Below are 11,294 nucleotides of genomic sequence, written 5' to 3' on the forward strand. Positions count from 1 at the left end.
ATGTAAATACACTGTAAACATACATTAGGCTGCCTACTCTCTCTAGTTTGATTCTGTCCGCCAACCTTCCGGTGCCATTTATCACAACCAATTGTTCTGGCATAAGTCTCTCCTAATTAATGCTACCTTCCTTGCCCCATCCCTGCCAAATTAATATAATCCTTTCTCCACTACACGACTGGAATTTTCTGAGAACGTTTTGTTAAGATGATCAGGACCACATCTCTCATTGCTTCTGTCCTGACGAAGGGTCTCGGCCTGAAACGTCAACTGTACCTCTTCCTAGAGAATGCTGCCTGGCCTGCTGCATTCACCAGCAACTTTGATGTGTGTTGCTTGAATTTCCAGCATCTGCAGAATTCCTGTTGATCTCATTGCTTTTACCCACTCCTGAATTGATCCCAACGCTCCAAGAGTTTTAAAAACCGTCACTGCTGCACCATCCCTTGAAGCACACAGTTACGTAAGAAAAACAGGGGGAAACAGCTGGAGGTTAATAAAGCAAAGAAATCTCAGATGTGAAAAGGAGAAATACAGAAACACTCAGCAGATCAGGCAGCATCTTGGAAAAAGAAACAGTTCATGTTCCATGTCAGAGAACTAGACAGAGAGAAGCAAGTCAAAAATAGATGGGGGAGGGGATTAGGTAGAACAAAGGAAATATCTCTGGTTGGGTAAGGTAGGATTATGCAATATGGCAGATAAGACCATTTTGGGCACAGTACGGTGGTGTAGTGGTTAGCACAACACCGTACAGTACTGGCAACCTGGGTTCAATTCCCACTGCTGCCTGTAAGGGGTTCATACTCACTCCCTGTGACCGCTTGGGTTTCCTCCATGTGCTCCGGTTTCCTCCCACAGCCCAGAGACAAACCGGTTGGTAGGTTATTTAGCCATTGTAAATTGCCCCATGATTAGGCTAGGGTTAAATCGGGGGTTGCTGGATGGGGGCAGCTCAAAGGGTCGAAAAGGCGTATTCTGCACTAGATCACAATAAATAAAGGTTATTAGAATCAGATTAGGATAAACTGTCTGTGTAATGTGATGCCAGTGACACAGATCAGAATGTACAATAAAAAAAGAAAAGGAAAGAAAACTGTTAATGATTAGTGTCTTTTTTAAACTGGAGAGAAGTACATATTGGATTTCACAGAAATTAGTACAAGGACCATTGTTTTCCTTAATACATGGGTCCTCCCCAAAGTTACATCCTCATTATTCAATATATTTTATTCCAGATAATTGTTCATAACCTGAACAAGTTAGAAACACAGCTACGAACTGAGTTCCATACAGAAGATCCCTGCAAACCCTCCATAAGCAGCCAGCAAATCTAACCCCCCCAGTCTCCCAGAGGTCCTTAGTATCTACAGGCTGGACACAGAATGGATATGTGTCAGCTGGGGAGGACCTGTTTATGAAAGATCTGGTAACAATTACCAAATGACACAGAACTTAGAACTGTAGTGAAGTATGGGGAAGACAATAAAAGACTTCAAGGAGACATACAGGAGAAAGCTCGGGGATGTAGAGGTAGGCACACATTAGACTTAGGAAGTATATAGTGTTATATTGCAAAGGGAAAATTGAGAAGAGACAACATTTTAGGGACAATCTCCTGAACAGGTTTAAGAATAAAGATCTCAGAATATATGCATATTTTACTATACAACTGGCAAAGCAGGTCAAGAAAGTGATCAGAAAATCAAACTGGGTCTTGGGTGTCATAAACAAGTTGTGATAAATCTTTATAAATCTTTATAAATCTGTGGCCTGGCCAGCATCCACTTCTGAGTGTCACACTTTAAGAAACACCTAAAGGCTTTAGAAAAGGCAAAACAAGATTAATGAAATGGGATTGGTGTAAATAGCCATTTTGGTTGACATGGTGGAGCTGGACCAAAGGGCCGATTTCTATAGTTCAATGTATGTATTAATCTGTGAAAATCATTCCTGGAAATATGGATATAAGTTATGTGAAGTGACTGGAGAAGCTGAGGTGTTCTCTGTGGAACAGAGGAGGTCGGAAGAATATCTGATAAATGGATTTAAGATCACAAAGAGCACACATACAATGTGTTAAAAGTAGCAGTAGTGTCATAAATCAGGAGATGAAGCTGACAGGCAAAGGATTTAAAACTGATGTGAGGAAAAACATTTTTATGCACAAGTGTTTGAGGTATGGAATGTTCTGCCAGGGAAAGTAGTGAAGGGATATACAATTCAAAGTAAGCTGGACAACTGCTTGAAAGGAAACAACAGTAAAATTAGACTATGGGCAGGGCTGAATGGAGTGTGCTCATAATTCTTATATTGTACAGCATGACTCAGCTTTCAGACAATTGCATTCAGGTTCAGTTATTTGACAGTGAGAGGGATGAAACCAATGGGGTTTATGACAGTGGCTCAACACAGTATCAGCATCAGACAATAAAATGTCACAATTTAAGGGGAATTTAAAGGTGTGGGAGAAATGAGAGCCTGGCAGAGCCAGGAATCAGGAGTGTACGGGGAAGCTGATGCAGGTAATGTCAAAGGCGATCATCTCAGTGAGAAAAAGGAGGAAGCCAAGGAAGGATCATGGACATTTTGTGAAAATGATACAGAAGCTGTTGCAAGTGATTCTCTAGCTATAGCTAAATGAGAACAGACCCAAACAAGCATCGTGGCATCCAGATAGATGATGACCAGGAGTGGGAGGAACACATGTTCAATTGTGCCAAAGACTCCAGACCTGTTAGGCAGGGTCTGACCTCCTTTGCCACACAATGCTTTCGATTACTTTGATCATTGTTTCCTTACTCTGACTGGGCCTCAAACTGCATTAGAAAGTGAACAAACTACACACAAGTCACCAATATTGTCTGGAACACCAGGGGGATATTCCCTGCTCCTCTATCATCTATGTTCATCCGAGCAAGAGTCAAATATTTGTTCAGCATAATACCCTGACATCTCCTAAGGGCTGAAGATGGTTGAGACCGCTTTCATGAAGCTCATACAAACTTGCTTCCGCAAAAACACCAGCAGGCACAGATGCACGGGAATACACTCTTCTTCTGGCCAAGACACCCACAGGGATAATGGCAACCATGCATTTGGGTGCAAGACCAAACTGAATTTGGATTTTCATGTTCCAGAACTTCTGCATGTCCTAAGCATTTACAAAATATTTCATACAATTTCTCTTGAAGCTTCTACATCCTACCGCTTCCATGGGCCATTCGGACCTTCCCAAATTGCTTTATTGCCAATTTCAAACAGCAGACACTATTGCAATACAACGCCACAGGTGCCAAACTGCAAGCTTTTAAATCCACCTGAGAAAGCCAATGGGGCATCAGTTTCAAAAACACTAGAAGGTCTACAGATGCTGGAAATCCAAAGCAACATACACACAAAATTCTGGAAGAACTCAGCAAGTCACGCAGTGCCTAAGGAAATGAATAAACAGTTCAGGCCAAGACTCTCTTTCAGGACTGGAAAGGAAGGGGGAGGATGCCAGAATAAAAAGGTGGGGAGGGAGGGGAAGGAAAATAGCTAGAAGGGGATAGGTGAAGCCAGGTGGGTGGGAAAGATAAAGAGCTAGAGAGCGTAGGAATCTGATAGGAAGGAAGAGTGGCCCTTAGGAGAAAGGGTAGAAGACGGGGACTCAGGGGGAAGTGAGAAGAGATAAAAGGCCAGAGTGGAGAATAGAAGAGGAGAGGGGGAGGGAAAAATCCTCTTACTGGAAAGAGACAATGTCCATGCCATCAGGTTGGAGATTACCCAGACAGAATACAATATGCTGTTCCTCCACCTTGAGGGTGGCCTCATCATGGCACAAGAGGAGGCCATGGACCAACATGTTGGAATGGGAATCAAAATTACAGTGAATGGCCACTGGAAAGTTCCGCTTTTGGTAGATGGAGTGGAGGTGGTCAATGATGCAGTCCTCCAATTTATGAAGGGTCTCGCCAATGCAGAGGGGGCCGCATCAGGAGCACTAGACACAATAGATGACCCCACCAGATTCTCAGGTGAAGTGCTGCCTCACCTGGGAGGGCTGTTTGGGGCCCTGCCTTGGAGGAGAATAGAAAGGTGCAGCACTGAGGCTGCTTATAGGGGTAAGTGCCGGGTGGGAGAGTAGTGGGAAGGGACGAATGGACAAGGGAATCACAGAGGGAGCAGTTGCTGCAGAAAGCAGGGGGGCAGGGTGGAAAGATATGTTGGTGATAGGATCCCTTTGGAGATGGTGTAAGTTTGGGAGGATGATGTGTTGGATGCAGAGGCTTGTGGTGGTCGGTACGGACAAGAGGAAATCTACCACTGTTAAGGTGGCAGGAAGGGGTGAGGGCAGAAGTTCAGGAAATGGAGGAGGAAGGGAAGCCCGTTATTTGAAGGAGGCCATTCTGATGTCCTGGAATAGAAAGCCGCATGCTGGGAACAGATGCGGTGGAGATGAGGGAACAGAGGAAAGGAAATAGGTTTTGTTACTGGAGACTGGATGGGAAGAGGTATAGTCATGATAACTATAAGAATCAGTAAGTTCATAAAAGATGTCAGCTGACAGTGTCTCTCCAGAGATGGAGACAGAGAGGTTGAGAAAGGGAAGGAAGTGTCAAAAATGGACCAAGTGAATTTGAGGGCAGGGTGGAAGTTAGAGTCAAAGTTGTTGAAATGAACAAGCTCAGCATGCGGTATGAAGCAGCACCAAAGCAGTCATCAATGTAGCAGAGGGTGAGCTGGCAAGCATTACCAGGGAAGGCTTGGAACATGGACTGTTCTGCGTAGCCAATGAAGAGGCAGGCATGGCTGGGGTCCATGCGTGTGTCCCTCCGAGTCTGGAGAAAGTGAGAGGAGCTGAAGGAAAAATTGTTGAGAGTGAGGACCAGCTCTGCCAGACGGAGAAGGCTAGTGATGGAGGGGAACTGGTTGGTTCTTTTATTGAGAAAGAAGCAGGCAGAGCTTTAAGGCCTTTGTGATTAGGGGGAGGGGATCGATGTCTATTCCCTCCCCCCCCCCCAATTATGAAGGGACTGGACATCCATGGTGAAAATGAGGGGGTCAGAGGCAGGGAATTGAAAGTTAGTGAAGGGATCAAGAGCAGGAGAAGTGTCATGGATGTAGGTGGGAAGGGACAGAACCAACAGGGATCAAAATGAGTCATCAGTTCAATGTTTCTTGTAGAAAATGGCACAAAACACAGCAAGTGCTGTTATGAATTTGGAGGCTTCAGCTCTGTGGTCCAATCATTACAAGTTAGTTCACCTACATCCCGCTCAGATTCAGATATACAAACAACTGAACCACAGCTGTAAGTAAAGATGCTATTTGCAGGCAAGTACACTGATTACAGGGTGTGGTACAGTGGTATATGTGCTTTCACTCTGTCCCTTTCCTGGACTTGCCATCACCACAATCAGTTACAGAAAGCAGAAGATAGCTCTGCCGTTTAAGAATCTGCCACCAGAACCACAGTAGATCAAGACAATGCTACTTCCAAAATTTATGGTCACTTTAGAGATAGAAGAGATTGCAATGCTGAAATCTAGAGTAAAAACACATTACTAGAGGAACTCAGCAGGTCAAGCACCAGCTTTTGGGGGGGGGGGGCTGGGAGGAGGGGGAGGAATTTGCAAAATCCTTAAGTGGATTTTGAGTTCACTGTTCTCAAGTTGTTAATATGGGAATAAATAAAACTAGGTTTTCCAATAAGCCACTGCAGATTTCCTACCTTGAGCGTTAGGAACCTGGGGTGGTGGAGTGTTGGGGGGGGGAACGCAGGAGGGGGAAGTGGATGGGAATGTGAGGACAACAAAATGGTTGCTTGACATTCAGCATTGGCGTGATGGACTAATATTTTCATGCTGCATGTCTCAATGAGCACTGTAGTACTATAAACTGGTCCTTTCACCGAATTTATGGAACTAAGAACACTGTTGTCTCCATTCAGCACTTGCCCGGTCATAGGGAACAGGAAAGAAACTGCACTAAAACCACACCTTACTGACATTTGGGGTCCTGAAGACCTTATGGCTAATGAAATGTTTCTGAAGTCCAGTCACTAACATAGAATAGGAGACACGGTCACTGGCAGTCCTACAAACAGCAATGAGTAAATAACCAGAAAATCAGTTTTAGTAGCATTAGATAAGAAAGAAACATTCACCTGGACTCCAAACTTCCTTGAACAGCAGCAGGAGGTTTACACATCTGTGTCTGTTTAGTTGTGCCTCAGATCATCTGATTTTAAAAAAAGCAGCAACACCAAACATTTTAATTCCAGTTTCCATTCTCATTCCAACATATCTGTCCACAATTTCCTCTATTGCCACGATGAAGCCACTCTCAGGTTGGAGGATCAACACCTCATTTTCCACCTGGATAGATTCCAACCTGAAGGCATTAACACTGATTACTCCAACCTCTGGTAATTTTCCCCCTCCCTTTCCTCAAATTCCCCTCTCTTTCTTCTCCTCACCTATCATTACCCCCTGATGCCCCTCCTCCTTCCCTTCCTCCTATGGTCCATTCTCCTCTCCTATCAGATTCTTTCTTGTCCAGCCCTTTATCTTTTCCACCTATCAACTCCCAGCTTCTTACTTCATCCTCCCTCCCCCATCCACCTGGATTCACCAATCACCTTGAAGCTTGTACCCATTCCTCTGCTCCCACCTTCTTATTCTGGCTAAAAGATCAGCAGAGCATCATTGGGCCTGTATTGTGCTGTACTGTTCTATGCTCTATGTTCTCTCTTTATACAGCATCTTCCACAACTTCTGGACATTCCAAGGCATTTTGCAGCCATTGAAGTGCTCTTGATGTTTGAATTCTATTGCAAAATTGACCAAATGGAACAAAGCTAAGTGTAAATGGAAGAGTTACAGGGTATATGGAAAGAGGGAATGGGGATGATTAACTGGGATTTAGTACAGACCCAAGAAGGTTGAAAGACCTCCATCCTTGTTGCAGTCAGTTTGCCTGTAGGTAAAAATCACACAGTAAGCAACAATATAATAACCAGGGGGATTTACCTCTTCCATCTATTACCTTTTTACTTCATCCCTCCTCACCCCCACCCACCCACCTAATGCTTGCCAGCATGTACTCCCTCCTCACCTCCATTTTCTTATTCAGATTTCTGCCCCCTTCCTTTCCAGTCCTAAACAAGGGTCTCTGCCTGAAATGCCAAACTGTGCATTCCCCTTCATAGATACTGCTGAGTTCCTCCAGCATTTTGTGTGTGTGTAGCTCCAAATTTGGAGCTCTCCTTCAGTCGGCATACCTTCTCTGTTCAAGCCTCAAATGGAAGCTAGTAGTTTACCACTGACAAGGCAGGCATCACTGACATAACTGATGTCCCACCATGCTCAAGTTCAGCTTCTATCCTGTTGTCATCAGAGTCTCAAATGATAAGACGGACACTTGACCTCACACTCCACGTCCTTGTGGACTTGCACCTTAGTGCAGTGCAGGCGGACAATTGCTCTGTATTTTTATTATTGTTTCCCCTTGTACAACCTTAATACTTTGTTGTAATGAAATGAACTGTACAAAATTTTTCAATGTACCTCGATATGTGACAATAATAAACCAATCTCATCTTTCAGTCCAAATGTTGCACATTATTTCCCATCCAGAAAACTGAATACAAGCAACAAACTGGCATTCCCTGTGCAGGACTGAATGAATTGTAATTACATTATTATTGCCACATGTACCAAGGCACAGTGAAAAAGCATTTTTGTTTGTATGCCTTCCAGAAAGACTGCTGCAAACACAAGTATGTTCAGGTAGTAAAACAGAAAAAGAGAAGACAGAATATAACAGCACTTGCATTGGTGTAGGTAATGTTATCATTAAAGTTACTACAGCACGGAATTAGGACCAGGAGTATGCCAGTTGAACCTTCTGCTCTGCCATTCATCGAGATCATTAATCTTCTCCCTCATTGTCTTTCGGTTGTATTATCTCCAATTCCTCAATTCCTTTGAGATCCCAGCTTCCTTTCAGGAAGGTCCCCAACAAGTGGTTCAATCTCTCAGCAAATGTTCACTTTACATTTCCCTTTTCACTGTTGGTGGGAGTTTACTGTGTGCAAATTGACAGCCCTGCTGCCTCTACCATATCAGTCCTTATATTTTCTAAGTATGTCATTGGTAATCACATCAATGTGGAACATACTGAGGCTTATAGGTTCAGCTTTCCCCATTCACTGCTATCAGCATGTTTATCACAGCCTCGAACCATTTGGTCTACCTGTGCCAAAGTAAATGATGCTTTAAACTCCAACATAAACACACTCTTCAATTGCTCAGTCACAGTACAATGCACTCATTCTTGTGCTTCTGTGTTCCAGAAGGCTTCACAACCTTGAGGTTTTCGGACAAATCTGTGCACTGTGCACACACACATGAAATTACACCCACTCTCCCCAAACAAGCACACAGGCCACAGTTGTATTACAAGATCACCTGTCTAAAAGGTGGCTGGTAGGATCAAACTTACAGTTCGCTCTGTACCTCCTACACTACTCATGTAAGGAAATGGTCCCATTTTCTGGTGGACACAGCCAAATATCTCTCAAGAGGAATGAAAGGGCCAAAGATAGACCAATAGCTTTTTGACAAGATTTGAATGGTACCATCCAATAGAAACCTCCGACCGACTACAGGTGTAGATAGGGTGACACAAGTTTAGCCTCTAGCACCAGTCTGTTGCAACATTTCTCACACAAAGCACATATTAATGTAGTTAGAACATTAATAAGCATCTCCCAACATTCAGTAACCAAGGGGTAGCATCAAGAATAGCACAATTTCCATTTTACCAAGAAGAGTAGAGAAAGATCAAAGGTCTCAGCAATATTGCAGTGCAAGTGAGAACACTGATATCATGGGCCCAATAACACTTTCTGCAGTTCTTAATTAACTAATCAGAAATATATTAGGATTCACAACGTGACGATTGTATTCTGTGCATTCTAGGTTACAACTCCGCTGAGATGCTTAATATGCCAGCCAGTAACCTGAAGTGCAAAGAACCTACTTCACTGCACATCTGCAAATGCACCTCAGCTTCCACAGAAGTGGGCATGGTTTCGCTAATTCTCGGCTTAAATTTCACATTGGTGCCTATGCAGATTCCAACTTAATACAAAACTCGAAATCACACTGAACTTAAGAAAGGGCTAAAATATAGACTGCTTTGGAATAACGGAAATTATCAAATGCAAGTCTACCTGCACGTTCAACTCACTCGTGGAGGCCAGATGTTTCACACAGATCATTACGATGCTATGTAGGGGCCCGTTAGAAGCATTACTATTTCTTCACGATAACAATCAGTGTATTGAAACTACCAGCAGTGAATTCCAACACATTAGCTTGCAGTTCATTAAAGACCGTTATTCCTTCTCTTCGAGAGGTGTCACATGCACACTTCCCGCAAACAAATCCTCCGCATGCTTTACATCTCGAGCGGGTGAAAACAGCGAAGAAAGTTACTTGGCAAACTCGAACGTTAATAAATTCAAATCTTTCTTGCCTACTGCACGTGAACGCAGCTCTAAGCTGTATCCCCCCCCCCCTCCCCCCAGGTACAAGCCTCCTTACCTGGTCTGCACCAGAAACTAGTTCTAAAATACATAGCATCATCCAGCCAAAAACTCCAAAGATCATCTTGAATCTGTCAAAACCCAAAACGTCTCGAAGGCGCCGACTTCTGCAGGTTTCTCTTAGAAAGAAAGCCCTTCTAGGCGTGTTTTGTTCTTTTGTAGAACTCTTGCTCCCAAATGAGGGTTGAAGTTTTGACTTGGTCTGGTCCGGAATATTTATCGTCCGTGCATCTGTGTGGTTTGCAAATCCAGAGAATTAGATGCTGCGAGTTTGATTGACGTCTAGAAAGCTCTGCGAGCGTGTGTGCGGAGAAAAACGTGGGTGGGGTGTGGTGCGAGCAGGAATGAGTTTTGCGGAGATTTGGAAATTTATTTTTTTGCCAGTTATTCTGGGCAGGAAATCCACGCTGTGAAATAATGCCAAACGCCTGAAGTTAACCGGTTTCTATTTATTTAGACTGTCACGCCTTGATGGCTGTTCACATCTCTTACAGATCAAATACCCTGTCTGAACATAACAAATTTGTTTTATATCCAAGGCAGCAATACACTGTTTCTGTTAAAGGCCATTCAGTACGGGGAGAAAATACATGTTTGAAAGAATATCGAAAAATTTATGACAAGTTCATAAGCAATGTTAAACCTGGAAATAAGGAGTTCCTGGAAACGGACCGAGGTAAAATGCAAATTGGTTTATTATCACATGTACCTTTGCATACCGTCCATACAAATCATTTTATCTTATCAGGGCATGGAGTTAGTACCAGAGAAAATAATAATGCAGAATGAAGTGTTACAATCACAGAGAAAGTGCAATGCAGTTTCTCAGTCAGGTGCAAGACCGCAATGAGGTAGGTTGAAGTCAAGAATTCATTTTATGGTAGGAGGGACATTCGATAGTTTTATAACAGCGGGATAGAAGCAGTCCTTGCACTTGGTGGCACATACTTTCAGGCTTTTGCATTTTGTACCTGATGGGAGGGGGAGAAGAAAGAATATCTGGGGTCTGGGGTCACGGTCGGTGGTCTCTGTATTATGCCGGTTGCTTTACTGAGGCATTGAAAGGTGTAGAAAGTTTAGAGTGATAATATAAAAAGATTTCTCCCTGCTTATTTTTAGTCATACATAGCTCAGGGTGGCACAGGCTTGCCGTTGACTCAGAATGCCACAGTTTCAGGTTCACTCTCCAGAAGTGTGAAACAGTCCAGTCAGTCCACTGAAACCACACCAGCCATCTATCACACACTGATTCCACTTTCTCTCCCCCACACTCCCCTCAGCCACCCTCAGATTCCGACATCCCAAGGACAGTTTACAGTGGTCAATTAATCTATCACTCTGCATGTCTTTGTGATACAGGAGAAAATCAGAAACCTCTAGAGGAAACTTTCGTGGTCACAGGCAGTGCATTCAAACTTCATGTACATAGGAATGTCAGGATTGAATGCAGGTCACGGGAGCTGAGAGATAGAGACCCTACCAACTATTACTCCAATAAAGGTGTATAGTACTGTTTGCTACAATGCAGCACAGACAGTTCAGCACCAGTATGGGGATAACACACCAATAGCAATGGTACCTTTTTGATCGTATGTTAAACTGTGGCTGTCATCTGAGGTGGATGAAAAGGTGTGATCACCATTTGCAAGAACAACAAGGACCAGCAATAATATTGATATTCCCCTCAGAGCTTCGG

The 11,294-nt window shown here is 43.6% G+C and overlaps 1 protein-coding gene across 1 annotated transcript in view; it reads right to left on the reverse strand.

The window, feature by feature from the left end:
• The window catches only part of LOC134355924 (fibulin-7-like), a 64,035-nt gene extending 54,375 nt beyond the window's left edge, over positions 1–9,660 (reverse strand). The window contains exon 1 of the mRNA XM_063066836.1: positions 9,597–9,660. Coding sequence (XP_062922906.1) covers positions 9,597–9,638 — 42 coding nt within the window. The 5' untranslated portion in view covers positions 9,639–9,660. The remainder of the gene's footprint in view (positions 1–9,596) is intronic.
• Positions 9,661–11,294: the final 1,634 nt, after the last annotated feature.

The sequence above is a fragment of the Mobula hypostoma genome, chromosome 1, assembly GCF_963921235.1.
Source record: "Mobula hypostoma chromosome 1, sMobHyp1.1, whole genome shotgun sequence".
NCBI classification, from domain to species: domain Eukaryota; kingdom Metazoa; phylum Chordata; class Chondrichthyes; order Myliobatiformes; family Myliobatidae; genus Mobula; species Mobula hypostoma.